General features: G+C 37.9%; 1 protein-coding gene across 2 annotated transcripts in view; it reads right to left on the reverse strand.

Annotated features, from left to right (window-relative positions):
* NFKB1 (nuclear factor kappa B subunit 1) overlaps window positions 1-19,559 on the reverse strand; it is a 123,393-nt gene that overhangs the window by 28,677 nt on the left and 75,157 nt on the right. For both annotated transcript variants that reach the window (XM_054591679.1, XM_054591678.1), the window contains exons 6-11: window positions 17,086-17,234; window positions 9,204-9,367; window positions 7,136-7,294; window positions 5,680-5,784; window positions 3,568-3,659; window positions 1,487-1,625 (exon numbers count right to left, since the gene is read on the reverse strand). In XM_054591679.1, coding sequence (XP_054447654.1) covers window positions 1,487-1,625; window positions 3,568-3,659; window positions 5,680-5,784; window positions 7,136-7,294; window positions 9,204-9,367; window positions 17,086-17,234 — 808 coding nt within the window. The remainder of the gene's footprint in view (window positions 1-1,486; window positions 1,626-3,567; window positions 3,660-5,679; window positions 5,785-7,135; window positions 7,295-9,203; window positions 9,368-17,085; window positions 17,235-19,559) is intronic.

The following is a 19,559-nucleotide window of genomic DNA, read 5'->3' on the forward strand; positions in this document are numbered from 1 at the left end:
ACTGAACTCCCTCTCTAGTCTCACTTCCCTCTTGCCAAGCGGTTTCTAATTCTGTTTGCGCCGTGGCCCATTTTGCAGTGCGCGAAGCCTTTGGATCCCCTCTTAGATCACAGTTTTCAATATGAAAAATACGAAATAGGTTTACAAAAAAGCTAATATTATTAAAGTGCATTTCTATTCATAGACCCCATGGTCGGGGAGTCAGTGGACACCAGGAAAAGAAATACCTGTTACATTCATTCTGAGAGCATTCTCAATGCTGAATTTCCCACCCTGCCCTCTCAAGTTCCACTCCTCTCTTTCGACTGGCCTATTTGGAATTTGGTACGAGAACCTAAAGTGCGTCATATTTTAAACTGAGCTCTTCCTTTGCTCACCCAAACACTCTTTTGCTCCCCTGCTTCTTTCACCAGTTCAACCACAACACAGACTTCCTAGGCGGGGATTCCTAGAACCATGTATGACTTCTGAATTACTTCCTCACCTCCGACCTCAACCAGCACCTGGGTCCTCTTGACGCCATCAATGAACTGCCTTTTGAATCCACCTTCTCCTTTCATTCTTTGCAGTAATACCTTTAATAGCCTCACCATTTCTCACCTGGATCCCTGCAATAGTCTTTTGACTCATTGCTGCCCAGATGGTCTCCTCAGTGTTCACAGAAAGAAGTCAGAGCCCTCATTCCAAATTCAAACAGGCCTAATCATTCCTATCCCAGAAATGATGCAAAATTTCTCAGCCGCCAATCCTAGCACTTCAGAGGCTGGCTCTGGCCTTCTTGTCCCACCTTGGCCTGGGAGTCCACCTCAATGATCATAATACTCACTTTTCTCTGAGCACACAGACTCTTTTAGCTCCTCAAGTTTCTGAATCCTAGGAAACTCCCTTTTCCCTTTCATACCCAACTACTGAAATATACCCCCAATGTTAAGGACCTTGAAGAATCTAGGTGGCTTTAGAAGCAAGGGCTCTCTTTCTTCAGCATTCTCGTATGTGTTTGTGGAAGCTTCACTTTTGGAACTTATCAAAATAATTAATTTGCATTGTAAGTACTTAAGGAGACTATTATCGCTCTTTCTTGGTATGTCTTTCGTGAGGAAAAGAATGGCGCTTTATTCATTTTTATAGTTCTGCACTGCACACAGGCTGAGTCTTCTGTTCACCTGCTTGAGGCCCACTGATGGAGTGGCTGACTCTCCTCCACAGCAAGCCTTATCTTTTCATCTCAACTGCCTGAACCCTGTATTACTCAATAAATGATAGTTTCAAATTATCAGGTGCATAAATGGTGAAAATAGCATTATTTTAAAAGTCTGGACTTAATACCAAGACCCCCAAATTGTACATTAACTTCTCTCTAAAATAAGTACCATGGGTCTAGAGGCCAGTTACTAGGAAGTTGTTCAAAGGAGGTGACTAACTGATATTTTCTAATAAGCCTGTCCCCTTACTGAAACAAGAGCAAGAGTATAAACAATTGAGTTACCTTTGATTTCAGGATAATAGAGAAAAGGTTTTGGTTCGCTAGTTTCCAAATCAGATTTCCTCCGAAGTTGGACAAACACAGAGGCTGGTTTAGTAATGTTGACATCTTTGTATTTTGGTGTTTTGAAGACGATGGCAAACTGGAGGATACAAAGATCCAAATATTAGGGTGTAACTGCTATTTTTTCCAGTAATGCTACTCATTAAACACATTCTTTATACTCAATGTGTAGAGACAGTGTACAAAAAATACAGCACACTGGAGAAAGTTTTGAACTCAGAATTCTATACCCATAGATTTTAATTAAATTGCCACTGTGAAAATGAAGCAAGACTATGCTGATGTATTACAAATCTTTATTATTTCATTTGTCTAATAATTCAAATGCCTTTATTTGTAAATAATTATGCAAAAAATACACTGCATACACATTCTCCTCTTTCAAATCAGCCTTAAAATCCTCTAAGATTATTACACCAACATTAGAAAGGTTGGTTGTGGGATGGGAGAGAAAAGAAAGGTGGTACTACTATCAGCTGCAGGCCTGTTGATGAGGAAAGTAAACCCTGCAAGGGAGGCATCATCACAGCGTCAGTGTATTTTATTATTATCTTTTTATTGATTGATTTTTAAAGAGAGGGGAAAGGAGAGAAATATCGACGTGAGAGAGAAACACTGAGTGGTTGCCTTTCGAATGCGCTCCGACTTGGGACTGCACCCACAGCCCAGGCAAGTGCCCTGACCAGGAATCAAACCTGAGACCTTTCGGCTTGCAGGATGATGGCCAACCAACTGAGCCACACCAGCCAGGTCAGGGTCAGTGCATCCTGAGGCGAGAATGGCTAAGGCTCTAGGCATATACAGGGCACTCTGTAACATCTCTGGTGGTGCTAGAATAGTTAGGCATTTCACATTTTTTTTTCAGTTTGATATTTTGATCATTTAATATATTCATAGGTATCAAGATTTTGTAAAATATAAAAAGGTATCTAATGACATTCACTGAAATTTCTTCTTGCCACTCCTGTCCTCCATCCAGGCAATTCCAACTGCTTTCTTCGCCCTCCACCCCTCCGATGCCCAGAGGTAAATGCAGAGAATTTATTAATTTCTTTTGTATTCTCCCAGAGTTTCTTTATGAGTGTGCTAACTTGAACATGTAATCTTTCTAATGTATACTTTGTTTTATATCTGTATCTAAAATTTTTTAATGTTGTGTATTTAAGATCTTTTCATATTAGTTCATAGAGTTATTCTTTTCAATAACTGCATAATATTCCATCACATAGATACAACATAGTTTATTTACCAGTAATTGGCCACTTATTGATGGGTATTTGGATCATTTCCATTTTTTTTTTTTTTTGGTGAAAACAGTATTCCTCAGTCACTCAGAGTAGTCATTATGATGGGGATTTAGTATTTTCCTCTCTTAGTCATATACTCATTTGCCACTTGGAAATCTTGATTTATCGTGATGACATCAACCCCAACTAGAAGTCTCTTCCTTTCAACATTTTCCATTAGAATATCTGTGTAACATGTTTCACCTAATTATTCCAGTAGAACACTGTTTTGAACTGATTGTGTCTCGTCAAATTTGAATGGTGAAGCTCCAACCTCTAATGTATATGTATTTGGCTATAAGGCTTTTATGGATATAATTACGGGTAAAGGAGGTCATAAGGGCAGAGCCCTGATTCAGTAGGATAGGTGTCCTTATAAGAAGAGACACCAGAGAGCTTACTCTCTCCCATGGAGGACATGGTGGGAAGGCTGTGATCTAGAAGCCAGGAAGAAAGCTCTCGCCAGAAAGTGACCCTGTCAAACCTTGGTCTGGAACTTCCAGCCTCCAGAACTGTGAGAAAATAAATTTCTGTTGTTTAATCCACCCAGTCTTTGGTGTTTTGTTATAGAAACTTGCCCATACTTCTATGGGAGGTAACTTTTCTATAAAACCTGTAAGAATCTTAAAAATATAGTACTCTTTTTATAAAAGTTAAATAAATATTTATATTTTTTCCTTTTTCAACAAGGCAGAAAATGTAAAATTATCATCATCATCATCATTATCCACTTACTTGTCTATGAACGTCTGTTGGGGAAAAATCTCCAAATCCTTCCCAGATTCCACCATTTTCCTCCTCTTCATAAAATCGAATCTGGATGTCATCTGCAAACAGTCATAGTCAGGTGTGTAATCCACACAGTGTAATAATATTTACAAACATGTTGGAAAAAAGTTAGTTCAAGACTAAACATACTATATACTTAAAATTTGAAAGTAAAATGAAACTGACTTTTGAATAATTTAAATTTTTCAAAAATCACCAAATTTTTAATTAGTTACCACAGAATGGGCCTAAGTTTCATTTACAATGACAGATTTACCTATTCAATTTGAGTTTTCTCTTAATCAATCTTTGATCTTCCCACTTCTCCATCTCTAAACCAATTCACTCAAGAGAAAGATGAAGGGTAGTGAGGAATACCAGAATCCCAAAATGTGGTTCTACTCAATATAGATTTACATAATAATATTTAGCTTACATAAAGTTTACTATGTGTTAGACACAATTCTAAGAGGTTTATATGGACATATTAACTCACTTAATCCTCACAATAACTTTGTAATGTAGGTGTGCTATTAATATCTTCATTTTGCAGAAGAGAAACTGGAGTCCAGAGAGGTTAAGTAACTTATCCAAGGGTGAACAGTAGCAAATGAAGAAGCCAGGGTTTGAACACAATCAGTATAGTTTCCAGCTTAAGCATTCTACTCTTAAACATTCTACTATGCTGCCTTACTATATAGAATACTTTATTAATCCTTATTGGAAAACTGTTAAAAATATAATGTCAGTCAAGTCCCTTCAGATTAAATTAGAATGCCTAAATTTCACACTTCAGTCGTGGATTCTACTTTTGCAGAAATATGACAATGTAACTCAGGTTGGCATCTCCCTGGCTTGCCCAGGAATTTGGAAGTGTAAATTACTTGGAGAGAACAGGTTAAAAGAAGGCTGATATCAGGAGAGCAGAGAAAGTATACATTTTTTTGGATAAACATACATACTTTTACCTTAAAATCTGATTTTATTTTTTTTACTTTTTACCTCAGAGCATTTGTCCTCCAGTAAGAATTTTCTTTTTTTGAAACCACAGTTCTTTTATTTAGGGGCTATATTTCCAATTGTGCATCTGCTTCCTTTGCTCATCACTTTGCAATGACCACATCTTTATTATACTATACTTTTGATCATTTATTTTCAAAATGAGTGAAATTTGAGGAAATAACACAATCTCCTTTAGCCTTTGTAATTTATCAATCTTGCATTATATCTTATGAGATGAATGCCAAGGACCCTTTCTGAAAGTCAAATTTATGAGAGAAATATGCTTTGAGAATTTCCCTATAATCCTGATTTTCTTTTAATCTCTTATAATGTCTTTCTTTTTCTTAGCTGACATCACACTGTCATGTGAAAATACTTGGAGAAGCTCTCTCAGTGTTGCAACAAAGCACTGTAAGATAAACAAAATAATTTTATATTATGTAAAACTTTAGAGGAACAAATGAGTCTTCCAGCAAATGAAGCCTGAAACATCACTGGGGGCAAAAATGAAAAACTGAAGCTGTCCCACTTCGGGCACATCACAAGCAGGCAGAATTCTTTGGGAAAGACAACACTGCTGGGAAAAAGAGAAGGCAGCTGGAAAAGAGAAGACCAAGTATGAGATGGGCAGACTCCACAAAAGAAGCCATAGGCATGAGGCTGCAGGGGCCGAGCAGGGCTGTCGAGGACAGGACACGGTGGGCATCAGCCATTCAGCGGCTAGCGGGAGTCAGAGCTGACTAAAGGGCATGACATGTAACACACATAAAACATTATTCTGTGTGTATGTAGTATGGACTTTTACTCATTTATTTTAGTTTAACTAAGTTCAGATACCAAACTTTAAAGCATGAAACACTGAAATGTCACTGATCACCACCATTTTAGAACTTCTCGTTACTTCTGTTGAAAATTTTAAAATAAACTAGTTGGGTTTAAAAAATAACACAGGTAACTTTAATCTGGAAGACCTGAAATGTATAAATTTTAAAGGGATATTACTGGGTCCACAGCCAAAAAGTGACTCACAGACACTTTAAAAATATTTCACACCTTGAGATCAGAGCATATGTTTACCTTTTTGAACTTTGTCACACAGAAGATAAATCTCTTCCCCGCCAGTTACGCAGCCAGCTGTCCTGTCCATTCGTACAATTTTCAAGTTGGATGCATTGGGGGCTTCTGTCCACAGGAGAAAAACAACAAACATCCTGGTTTATCTGAGTTTCACAAGCCAATCTCTTATGAGGGACCCTGTCCTTAGCACACATTAACCAAAAGAAAGTTTAAATAGATGCTTTCACTCGTACTGTTTTGGCAAGGATACAAGTAACAGAAAAATGCCTCCTGAAGTCCTCAGAGCACTTCTTGGGCATGGGTCATTCATTACCACCAAAACAGAGGAGGCAGATAGGAGCGATCTTTGTTTCTCCTACTAATACAGTAAGGGATTAATACAGACAGAAAGAGCTCTTCTGATGTTCTGGGAGGTACCAAGCCAACGGGCTGGTGGAATCTCAATTAGGTCAACACTTACGCCCAAGCTATTTTGATGAGAGTGATAGACCACTTACAAGAGTCCTAGAAATTTAGGAGAAGCACAATTTTCTTAAAATATTAATTTTTAGTCTACAAAAAAGAAAAAATGGAGATGTTATATTTCTTTTCCACAAACTAAATTAGAATTCTGTGTGGTTAGGGGCAAAAGTTTTGTGTGGTAATAGCATAAAGCTTCCTCCTCCACCCCCCGCAACAGCTGCATTTAAGGTAATCTTTGCTATGTGAGTCCACATCATTTTATAATGCTTTCACTTCCTTTCAAACTTGTTTAAATTAGAGAAATCAATTGTACTTGGAGCCTGGAGTTTTCTGCTTAGACTAAACCCTATAAACTGCCAATGAGCCTATCTGGTGCACTTGTAGAGTTTCTGGAAATATCTCTTTAATAAATCTTACACATACCAAAAATTTTACCAAACAAGTTTGCATGGTAAATTTGAATATCATTGTAAGACTCTTTAAAAAGTCTAGGAACTAGTGACTGAAATAGAATTTTGAAGCCACATACGATCTGTGCTGCTCATTCAATTAACCTGAAGTTTCTATCTTGATAAAGCTACAACATGTGAGAAAGAAGATGGATAATAATAGTTGCCTTTTATTAACTTCTATTTAGACTCTTGATGAAAAAAATTGAGATACTTTTCTCATCTATGAGTACCAACAAGATATCCTCACAGCAAGGCATTTGTAAGAAATAAGAGATTTGGCTTTACATGTAAAAGACTAAAATGCACATCTGAGGAAAAGAACTATATGTATTGAGAACTTTGTAATATTTCACTTCTAATCTAGACATCAACTTTTTATATTAGATTTTAGTATTCCCATCTTGTCGATGATAAACATGAGGCTCCAAGGGATTAAGTTACTTGGCCCAGGACTCAGAGTTAGTAAGTAACTGCCAGAGCAGGTTGCAAGTCTGTCCTTGACATTGCACGGAGCTGCCTCGCATTAAAAGTCAAGCACTCACTGCTGTCGTAGATGGCGTCTGACACCACGGGGTCCAGGCGCCTCGTGAAGCTACCGGTGCTGTCCGGAAGGAAAGCTGTAAACATGAGCCGCACAACGCTGAGGTCCATCTCCTTCGTCTGCTGAAGCGCTGCCTGGCGGATGATCTCCTTCTCCCGATCTAGGACCACACAGCACAGGGTAAGAGCAAAAGATGAACATTTTAGATAGGATGCTGTTATAAAGCTCAGATAACAGAAACTTGAAATAAAAATTGCTGTTTTGAAATTCTTCATGCTGCTAATAAAATTTTTAAAATTTATCTTGTTTAGGTCACCCAAAATTAAAGCCATCAAAAGAAGACCTGGATTTTCTTGGAATTCCAGTTGAAAACTGTCCTGTATGTATCACATTGCCTCTCTCCTTTCCTAGCTTTCTCCAAACTCTCCCTTTTATCCCTACAATAAGAGGTGAAGATACAAGGAACGCGATGGAATGGAATGAGAAAAGTCAACTGTGCATCGGTTGTATTGCAAAATGTGAAAACTAAGTATTCCAAAAGTCCTATAAGCACAGAGACTGCCAATGAGCCTATCTGGTGCACTTGTAGAGTTTCTGGAAATATCTCTTTAATAAATCTTACACATACCCTCTTATGTGTATGTGTAATAAATCTTACACATACGCCTAGCACCCTCCTTGGCACATGGCAGGTACTCAAAAAGTACTTTTGAAGGAAATGAATGACTCTACTGCATTTGGCTCCTTCCCTCCCTCCTGATGGAGCTTTCATGCCGATGGGTATAATTACCTTATATCATGAAAAGTGATAATTCAAGAGATAAGTGCTTTCAAAGAGCTACAGATGAAGTGATAGGGAATTTCAAAGAAGGGGAGAATCCAGAGGCTTTGGAGCAGGAGAAACATTTGCTCTAAATCTTAAGGGGATGGTAGAACTTGTCCTTATGAAGAGGGTGAATAAGGACATCCCAGAAAGAGGAAGGAGCAAGTATAGAAAGAATGTGCTAAGGCAAAGGAGCGAGAGACCATGGTGCTTCTATGGAGTAGTTTGGTCTGACATGAAGGGACATGGTGGGGAACAGCTGGAAATGCAGACGGGGCCAGCTCTTGGGAGAAATTTAATGCCAGCTTCTTGAATTTGGGTTTTGTTGGCAATGGGGAGACCCTGAGCAGTGATGACATGCAGGTTTGAGTAAGATCCATCCGGCCATAGGGTATAAACTGGATCAGAAGTTGGGGGGCAGAGACAGAGCTACAAAAACGGAGTGAGGACTGGAGCCCCACGGGGCACAGCATAGCTGGACCGCTACTTGGGGACGCAGCACAGGGCGAAGGAAGTGTCAGAGATGATGAGAAAGTTTGGAGCCTGGATGTCAGAAGATGGGACACAGTTAGGGGAAAAATGATGGTGGTTTTGGATCACCTGGATGTGAGCTGATGACAGGGTGTCCAGACTGAAGGACAACATATAAAAGCAGATGTGGTGTAGGTGGCAAGGCACAATTTGGGGTTAAAAGAAAAAAAATGAGTAAAGGCAAAAAAAAAAATCATAAAATCACAGCATTTTTATGACCAAAAAATAGTTTATAATGTGCCTGAAAAGCCCAAAGAAAGAAAGATTCTTTATAAGAAGGTGAGCTGGGAGAGATATAAGCGGGGGCTGTTTTTGAACTAAGTCTTAAATTATGAATTGGTTTTGAGAGGTTGAGAAGGGAAAGGTGAGGTGTTTGAAGCACAGGAACACACATATGAAAGAATGGAGATGCACGTGTTGTTCAGAGGGCAGTGGTGGGCGGAGGTGGGTGCAGAGTGGGACTGAAGATGAAGCTGGAACGGTGGCTCGGGCAAGACTGTGAGGGCTTCACATGCAGCCTATGGAGGTAGAGATTTTATTCTAGAGGTAGCAGGATGCCATCAAAGGTTTCTGAGCAGGAAAAGAGCAGGAGCGGCTTGGGGTACAGATGAGGAGAAAGAGAAACCTGGGGCATATAAATGAGTACAGAGTCTACACGTGAGAAAAATGAGAGCCCGAGCTTGCAAAAAAGCAAGGATGGGAGAATGACACTCACCTGTGAGCTGTCGGTCTCCTGCACCTTCTGCTTGCAAATAGGCAAGATCAGGATGCACCAAAAGTCCGGGATTATAGCCCCTTATGCACGCCTCTGTCATTCGTGCTTCCAGTGTTTCAAATACTTTTTTCTTTGTCACATGAAGTATACCCAGGTTTGCGAAGCTGGAGAAAACACAGTAAAAGCAGCAAGCAACAATAACCCAAAGTTAGGGAGTCAATGACTAGAGTTCATGGTTTCATTTAAGCAAAGAGAATGAAAACAAAACAAAACCAAACCACAGGTACTCTGTTACTGGGGCCCATACTATAATCAAACACATTACTACTTCTGCAGTAAAATATGTAGACTCACCAAAGGGAAAAATAAAGATTATAACCAGCTGTACATCAGGGCAGACTGGGGTTTTGCCACCAAACAAGTTTGTGGTAAACTCAGCAAAACCTTTTGGTTTTCAGGGCTTATTAGACTTTCAAATTATGATTAAGGAGCTGGGGTAGATATGCATGGGGAGAACTGTATAAAAATATTTTAATTTCCAATATAGTGCTAACTTTTCTAAATTTTTTCCCTTGGAAAAAGGGGAATATGTATTTTGAAGATTTTTTTTTCTTTTGGCTTATCCTTGGGTTTCTAGATGGGATTTAGAGTCTAGGTCCTGAAGGGATCCCCCTTCCCAGAATTCTATTTCCTCCTGGGTTATCTTGTAAGGTTGAAATTATTTTTTATTATTAGAATGTTATCTAATTCTACATGGACTTATGCTTGAAGGTATACCTATAATCAGGGGTGGAAAACATTTTATCTCATGAAGAGAATAAAATATGTTACTAGCTAAATAAAGCAATTTAAGGGATCTTTAAAGAAAATATATAAAATGCTCCAACCATTTGTTTTTAAGTACATGAAATGAAGAAGTATATTCAATAAATGTAATACAACAAACAAATGAACAAAAAACACTTTACCAAGGATACTCATTCATTCAGCAAATGTTTATTCAGCTCCTTATTAGTGCCAAGCAGTGCCCTATCGCTCCTGTCAACAGTAGAGGAATCCCTGGTTCCATAGGATTTATTAGCTAATGCAGCCACAGAGAAGAAACAAAACAAATTTTACAGTATAATTTAGAAAATAATAAATGTTTCTGAGAAAAGTAAGGTAGGAGTGGGGAATAGAAGAGGTAGTAAAAGGAATGACACTTTAAAATAGACAGAGGCCAGAAAAGGCCTCACTGAAAAGATAGCTGAGCAAAGACTTGAAGGAAGTGAGGGGAAAAACGTGGATATGTGGAAGAAGCGTATTCAAGGCAGAAGGAACAGCAAGTGCAAACACCCCAATGTAGGGTCATGCCTGGCGTTTTCAAAAGATCACAATGGCAAGGAGGTCGAGACAGCTACAGGAAAGTGAAGAAAAAGTCAAGGAGTTCAAGGAGGCAAGGGGTGGCACAGATTTTTTTAAAGCCTTGTAAGCTTTTGTAAGGACTTCTGTTTTATTCTAGCTTTCACCCAGAAAAGAAGAAAAAAAAAAGATTAGTAGAGGAAAGAAATATTATGACAACTGAACTGGATTGAATGAAACAAAGGATACGTGATTAACGTGGGAAGACCAGGTAAACTATGGAAAGAAAATATGAGTGGAGGCAGAATGAGGTGAGCCCTCACACAGAGGCCCACAGACAGAACGAGACATGTGTCCAGAAAGTGATAGAAAAAAATGGGATAGCTGAGACACACACAGAGAAGAAAATAGACTAAGAGAATTTAAGCTCCTTGAGGGCAGAAGTCTCAGTGCATAGAACACTGGTTGTCTGATAAATGTCTGTTGAATCAATTAATGGATGAATTAATATAGGACAGAAAAATATGCAAACATGACATACTAATATGCATGAGGGCATAGGCAATTTTTCAGAAACCACATCTTCATCTTTTGGTTTTTGGGGCCTTATTCCTATATAGAACATCCACAACTATGGGAAAATAAGGTACTCTTTTAGATAATGGCAATGACAAACATCTTTGTAGCACTTCACACTTTATCATGTATAAAGTGCTTTTCATGTATATTAATTTAATTCCTGTGGAAAAGGCAACATCCTCTTATTCATTATGTGAATAGTGAATTTACTTTGGCAAGAAATGAAACAGTATGAAGTCAGTCTTCTGCTTCAAGTAATGATGGAGTATCAGAGACCAGATTAAACCTTTTACCTTAAACAACAAAAAGCACATAAAAAAAATCAATTTCAGACACTGGACAAGAGGCAGCAATTCTTAAGAAGAGGGAAACAAATACAATGAATCCTACAGTTATGCTAGCTTAAAGCGTAAGAGTTTCTAGGCTGCAGCTCAGGAAGGGGGACTCCAAATAGGACCTGGTCTCCCTGAGTTGAGGAGACAGTTAAAAATTTGAGGAGGCCAACGAGGCTAGCTAGGATTCACAGGCAAAGCAGCAGAGAAGAAAGAACCACAGAGAGACAGAGATGTACAGGGGCTCCACCTTGAGTCTGCAGCTGAGTACTATTAGAGCATGTACGTGAGGAAATGACCCAGGGCTGGGAAAAGAGCCACCAGAAAGGAACAGGTGAAACAATTCTTGTAGGGCAGGGCTGCAATAATTCAAGAAGTCTTGTAAGACACAAATCATCAGAAAGAATATTCAGGAATGCCTTACTAACAATATCAAATTAACCCTTGACTAAAGACAGCTCTGGTTTCCCTAACAAAGTTTAAAAGTAAGTCTAGAAAGGATCAAACTGTTCTCAAATTTACATTCATCCCAATGCTCAAAAGTATTTAAAAGCATACAAAAAAAATCCAGCAAGCAACATCCAAAATTCAAAATGTCTGCCATCCAATAAAAAATTAACCAGGCATGCAAAAAAGTAGAAAAATATAACTCATAATAAAGATAAAAATAAATTAATAGAAATACACAGAAATGTGATAGAATGTGTAGGCAAGTACCCTGAAATAGCTATTATATATATGGTCATATAGTCAATGGAAAAAGGAAGTCAAGGAAAGTAGAAAGTATTAGTATGCTACGTAGGGACATAAAATATATTTTAAAAAAAACAACCAAACAAGCCTGTAGAGATGAAAACTACAATGTCAGAGAAGAAAAATACACTAGATAAGATTAGGAACACATTAGACACAACAAACAAAAGATTAGCGAACCAGCGGACGCAGTAATACAACTATTCAAAATGAAACTTGATAAAAAAAATGAAAAAAATTTTTAAAAGAACTGATCATCAATAAGCTGTTATACAATCTCACATCCAAATATACATGTGATTGGTGTTCCAGAAGAAGAGGAAAAAAGAGGAATTGAAGAAATGTTTTAAAAAATAATGACTGAAAAGTTTTAAAATTTAGTGAGTTATCCCACAATTTTAATGAATGCTAAAACACAAGACACATGAAGAAAACTACCCTGAAGTCCACTATAATAAAATTGCTTAAAACTGGTGATAGAGAAAATCTGAAGTCTGATAGAAAAAAACAAGACAAACTACGTGAATAGGAACAAAAAATAAGAATGATGGGATTTCTTGTTGGAAACAAGGCAAGCCAGAAGACCCTACTGCAGTATATATTTAAGAGCATGAAAGAAAAACACTGTCAACTTAGAATTCTATACTCCTCAAAGATATCTTTGAAAAACAAAGATGAAATAGAGAGTTTAAAGATATAAAACAACTGAAAGAATTTATCAACAGCAGATCAGCAGTACAAAAAAAAGAAAGAAAGAAAGGGTTTCAGGCAGACGGAAATGAAATCAGACAAAGTCTGATGATGAAACAGAATGAAGAGCAATGCAAATGTGTGGGTAAATATAATACATTTTTCGTTACTGAAAACTGTTGATATACACATTAATCTGGAGGAATCTCAAATACATTATACAAGTGAAAGAAGCCAGACTTTAAAATGCTACATAAAAATGTTATATTATTCCATCTGTATGTCATTCTGGAAAGGTAAAACTGCAGGCTAGAAATCAGATCGGGGGTGCCAGGGTCCGGAGTGGGAGGAGGGGCTGACTTCCAAAGGGCACATCGAGATTCTGGGGGGTGACGGAACTGCTTTATACCTTGACAGCGGTGCTTATGAGTATTGCCAAAACTCATAGAACTGTTCGCTTTAAAGGGCGAATATTACAGTATTTAAATTATACTTTAGTAAAACCTGACCAAAAAAGGTCATCACAGCTAATAATATGACCATGACTACAATTCTGTTTCTTACTCAAAATGCCGTGTTCTTCCACACTAGTGGTTTTCAAAGTGAGGTCTCTCTACCAGTGGCATCAACATTACCTCAGAATTTACTAAAATTTAAACTCTTGGGCCCTTTCCCAAACCTACTGAATCAGAAATTCTGAGGGTGGGGCTCAGCCATCTGTTCTAACAGCTCCTCTGGGAGATTCCTAATCGCCCTACAGGTCGTGAACCACTGCTCTACCCTATGAAAGACCAATGAGATTCGCATCTCTGGGAGTAGGGCCTGGCGTCAGTATTTTTTAAAGTGACCAGAGGTGACTTTAATTAGCAGCCAGATTTGAAATCCTCTGCACTGGGCCAGATGTTTCCATCATTATCATAATCTGGGAACTGCTGCTGCCCTCTGGGTAGGTTTGAATCCTGGTGTCACTGAGCTAGGATTTTAAAGTTGCTCCTCCACCTGGCCTTGAACACTGACTTGCTGGCACAGGATTTTAAAACAGCCTCCTCCTCACATCCTTATTTAGAAGTTGGATACTTACAATCTAAATCCATACTTTGTCTATTTTTCCCAAACATTCCTTTTGTGTGTATTAACGTTGACCCATATGAAATTGCCAATAATTAATTGTTTTGGACCCTCAAAAACAGCAACTTACTATGGTTTGCACTAGCTCCTTGAGGGAGGCCATGTTCCTCTTTCTCATTTTTTATATACAAAAAGTAGATTATATATCTGCTTCTAGTGCTTACCAATTGGTATATGCCATAAATATTAGTTAAAAAAAAGACTTCACATCTCTCTAAACCAGGGTTGTCAGGAAGAGAGCAGAAAGAGGGTATGGTGATTGTTGGTGAGCTTGGTGGCTTAAAGCAAAGCCAAATAACAGTTTCCATCACCTGGAAATTTCAGAGAACTAAAATATTGAAACAAATTGTTGATATTCAGGGACAAAAAAATTAATACCAAACTAAGATTTTTAAAATAAGGACCTGTACTAAAAGCTAACCAAATACATGAATAGGAAATATAAAGACAAAATTAAAGCTAACTAAAAAAAATTAAAAGGGCAAATCCCCCAAGTTAACACAATCACACCCACCATCATGAATATTTTAATATAGATAAAATATCTTTGAAAATAGAAACTAAATTTTACTGAGAACCCCAAAGAAAGGTAATTCTTTTGTTTTTAATAATTTAAAGATTATCTTCTCAGTTTCATTTTTATGTAACTTTTTTGATGTGTTGGATCAGTGCCCTCCTTGTAAACCTATACTATTCTTAGCCTAAACTATATTATTGAAAACAGGTTATCTTGGTTTCATTTCTAGTATTGACAAGTCTATGGAATAATGCTGGCTATCTTCCTAAATTTCTCTGTGTGTTCTTCTTACCTACAAGTTAGAACTAAATAAATAATCAATGACATACCATAAAGATGTATGTGGCAAGTCTGCTCATGTTATTTCATAATATTAGCTAATGTTACTTCAGCCTACAATTATGGGGATGTAAAGGGCCTGGAGATAAATTCTGTAGCTCAATACATATTTTAGAAAGGAAGAAATTAAAGTCCTCAAGAAGTCAAGCAAATTGTCCACAATCTACTGTTGAGAGTCACAGAAATGGAAATAGAATTCTGGTTTCCAGACTACTAGCATAGTTTTCCTACTGAAATGCAACTCTGACATTGGAAACTTAAAGAGAGGGAGGGGAGGGGAGGGGAGAAGTGGAGTGGGCGAGGGGCGAGGAGGATAGGGAAGAAGGGGGGAGGAGAGGGGAAAGAACGGAAGGGGAGAGGAGAGAGGAGGAGAAGGAAGGGAAATGAATCATGAAGGAAATACTGCATTCTGGAAAACATTGTAAGCAAAAGTTTCTCAGTTAAAAATCAAATTACAAAGGGAAGACCAATATTTCATAGAACATTCTGAACAACAAAGTCTACTGAGTCTATTGTAACTTTCAAGTGGCATCGTCTTAATTAAATTTCTCAGTGAAATTGTATAGGGTTAGGAAATCACACAGCACTATGACCAGACATCTTGATGATCAATTTAAAGAGCTTAGATGATCAAAATGTTTGTTGAATGAATTAATGAATTAATGAATTCTCTAAACTACTGTACCCCATACTCCAACACTGCAAAAGAGTAAAGAATTTTCCTCACTTTCCTTGGTAACATGGAATTTACTTTGACTCTTGCTGTAGGTCTCATTAGTTCTTTCTAGAATCCTGAAAGATTAGTAAGCCAAACCACAGAAACACCAAATTACAGACAACATACTGGAAGTTTTATAATAACAAATATTATTAGTAGGGAACTTCATCTATAATTTCCTCTGAAGGATGTGATTATCACAGATTAAACAGGACCAAAGAGAATAAACACTTCAAACTGACAGCAGCCTATTGGAGTAAATATGAAGAAACACTAAGTGATCAATTAGTCTGAAACTCTAACAATTACCCTACATTTCAAAGCTCTCATAGGTTAGTCAAGATCCGTAAGGGTATCCAAAACAGACGATGAACCAACTGTGACATATAACAGGAAACAGGCCAATCTTTCAAGAGGATGTTGAAACAAGTTTATATAAGCACAGGAGAATTTTTCAAATCAATTTAAGCTTCTTCCTCCAATCTACAGTCTTTTTTTTTTTTTGAACATCAAAAGAATCAGATTTTAGTGACTTAAAAGAATGCTCTCTCTCTAGGTTTTTCACACTTGAATATTTTCACAGTCAAACAAAGAAATGCCTAGGAACATGAAAGCTCAACCTCCCCAGTAACAACCAACTTGAAACTTGATCGGAATTCAAAGCCTGAAATGCTACCATCAGCTTAATTACAGTTGACTAAAGCAATTCCTTTCTTTTGAGTGAATAGTCCAGATTAACTGGGATTTTATCATACACTATTTAAACCAGTATTAGGAGACACTGAAAGATATTTTTAAAAATTAAATAAAATCAATAACAATTCTTACTTCTTCTGGACTGATTTTTATAAAATTTCCTTCATTTAAAATTGATTGATCTGTCTGACCAACCCTTAAATGAATATATCACTTTGTATTTACATTTTAAATCTAATTAATGTCAAAACATTTAATTCCTTGGCTTCTTATGTGTGCACACTTTCTAAGCAGCACAGAACTGAAACAACATTTACCTATTCACTTCATGCTCAAAATGTTCGCATTATAAATCGAGTCGACACTTCATTAAAGGAATCATCAGCAGTATAAAGGCATTCATGAAGTGTTGATTTCTGCTATCAACAAATTTTTTCTAATTTGCTCTTTCTTTATTTCCAGAAGAAAAATATTGCTAAAAGTGGCATAAATGCATCATAGGTCAAACAACCATGTAATCTGTCATCTAAATTGGGCCACTTTTGAGAGTAAATGGGGGTGCTGTAAGTAATTAGACCAGGACCACAGGGGCAAACTGGGCTTTCTCAGGGAAATCAGGCATGTGGGCACCTTATGCCTCTGGATCCATGTTAAGACACACATTTTCATTTTTAGGCCTTCTGAGGGTCTTGGAAATGCCCCGAATGAAAAGGGCCTTTTCAGTCGAAGTCCTTGTGTGTCACGTCCGACCTGCTCCTAACTGCCACGGCAGCAGGTCCTCTCACTTACCCGACCACCATGTCCTTGGGTCCAGCATTTACAGTGCAGATCCCATCCTCACAGTGCTTCCCCACCAGGCTGTGTGCATGGAGGTGGATGCTTTTTCCATTTGTGACCAACTGAACAATAACCTTTGCAGGTCCCACATAGTTGCAGATCTATGTAAGAAGCACATTTTAAAAGTTAGTACATCTGACTATATTGCAATGTAGAGGAATGTTTAGGACAAGCCAGGAAGCATAAAAAGAAATGATACAAAATTAGGCATACCTGTACATATATGACCACAACTCTGTTATTCAAAAATACACGATGAACAATTGATAGGATGGAAATAAGTCAGAATGCTAATGGTGATTTTTGTGCGTGTGGAGGATCTATTCCAACAAGTAATCCATATATATTAACACGGTCTGTAATGTTAAAGTCAGAACATCTTAAAGAGGATGCTGTGAAGCCATGGAGTATCCTCTGCCTACTAACCAAGAATGCATTTCCATCTGCACCCTCATCACAAGTTTTGGTCATAACAGTGGGATTAAAGACCTGTCAGAAGGGAACTGGGATTGATGGATAATGGAAATCAAGGGAAGGAGAGAAGTGAGCAGGAACCGCGTGCCCTATGTATCTGCCACGAGACTGGGCAGGAGAGAGTGTTGCCAGAAGCCTGGCTGTGAAGGTTGTCAGCGGACACTCAAGCTCGCTGACTGGACCTGTGGTGGTTTGTTAGGAGACTTCACACTAGCACTCTCTGCTATGAGCTCTGATAACTGAATTACGTATGCCCCAGGTCTTAGTCCATTTCTTCAGTTCAAATAAGTGTACTTCCCAGCTGCAAATCCTTAGATCTGACACGTATTTAGATCTTATTTTACACAATCAAGTTTTTCATTTAAGGTAACTTGTCTTTTTTATTATCATTAAAATGATAATAAAAGCAATAAAAAGGAAATAGCATGGGGATAATTACATTTAAAAATTTATTTATTTATTTTTTAGAGAGAAGGGAAGGGAGGGAAAAAGAGAGGGAGAGAGACATTGATGTGAGAGAGACTTTTCATTCGGTTGCCTCTTGTACGCACCCTGACCAGGAACCGAACCTACAACCTGACTGGCAATCAAATTGGCAACCTTCTGCTTCATGGGACAATGTTCAACCAACTGAGCCACCAGTCAGGCTGATAATTACATTTTAAGCAAAGAGAGGCTGGACACACATTCTCCCTCATTGGTCCTCAGGCCCCTGAAGCAGACCAGATTCCTTCCTTGAAAAACCATATTAACAGAAAAGACTATGGCTTTATTTTTATGTTTCTGAATCCAGAAGTCAGGATCCTGTTAAAAATTCAGCCATACTGTTGGGAATGCACTGTATCTCCTCAAAGGGTGACCAGCCCTCCTAGTTTGCCTAAAGCTGAGCAGGTTTCCTGGTACACAGGTCTTTCAGGATTAAGAGTTTGCCACCCTGTCTCCTAAATTCACATTGTCTCTTTTTTGAGGAAGTGCATGACTTAAACCCAGTCCCTCAACTACACAATCATTAGAAATATTTAAATCTCTACAAGCAGTCTTTAGCTCAGAAGGGAAAGAAAGTATTGGATTTGCCAAAAAGTTCGTGGGGTCTTTTCTGTAAGATGGCTCTAGTAATGCTTAGTTGTCTTTAAGTTTATTCAAAACAATTTTGTTAGGTTGGATTGTGACAGCTGTTGCATCAGTATGCATTTAAAAAACTTGTCAAAATTGATGAATTTTTGTGTAGCCATTTTAAATATTGAAGATGGAATAAAATTAGCAACATTTTTGGCATTTATGCTTTATTATTTCGAGAAAGGGAAAAACACCACTGAAATGCTAAAGAAGATTTGTGCAGTGTATGGAGAAGGTGCTGTGACTGACTGAACGTGTCAAAAGTGGTTTGCGAAGTTTTGTGCTGGAGATTTCTTGTTGGATGCTCCATGGTCAAGTAGACTCGTAGAAGTTGATAGCGATCAAATCGAGACATTAATAGAGAACAGTCAACATTATACCACATGGGAGATAGCTGACATACTCAAAATATCCAAATCAATAAAGTTATTGGTGAAAATGAAAAATGTCTTTTATTTTGTGGAAAAAACTAAATGGACATTTTGGCCAACCCAATAGATAAGAATTCCATCTAGCAAACTTGAGGAAGAACCTACACTTGTCAATAAAATTTCTTATAAAGAGACAGAATCCCTTTCAACCAGTCTATTTCTTCTATAATATCATCAAATAGATTCAGATTCCATTGATGCAGGTTTTGTTAGGGTTTTTTCAGTATGGATTTTCCCCCAAATCCAATCTCTCATGTAGGACTTGAGGAGAAGTTGCTAAGAGCTGGGGTTACTCCCCAGAGGGTTTTTGGGGAGAGAAGATCCACAACCCCCAGCAAAAGACAGACTTCTTTCTAACCAAAAGTGTGTGTTCACCCCCCCCTGCCCGGAAACCTTAGGGCTTCT

Source organism: Pteronotus mesoamericanus, unplaced genomic scaffold, assembly GCF_021234165.1.
Source record: "Pteronotus mesoamericanus isolate MK-2021 breed Mesoamerican mustached bat unplaced genomic scaffold, CSHL_Meso_final scaffold_232, whole genome shotgun sequence".
Lineage (NCBI taxonomy): Eukaryota > Metazoa > Chordata > Mammalia > Chiroptera > Mormoopidae > Pteronotus > Pteronotus mesoamericanus.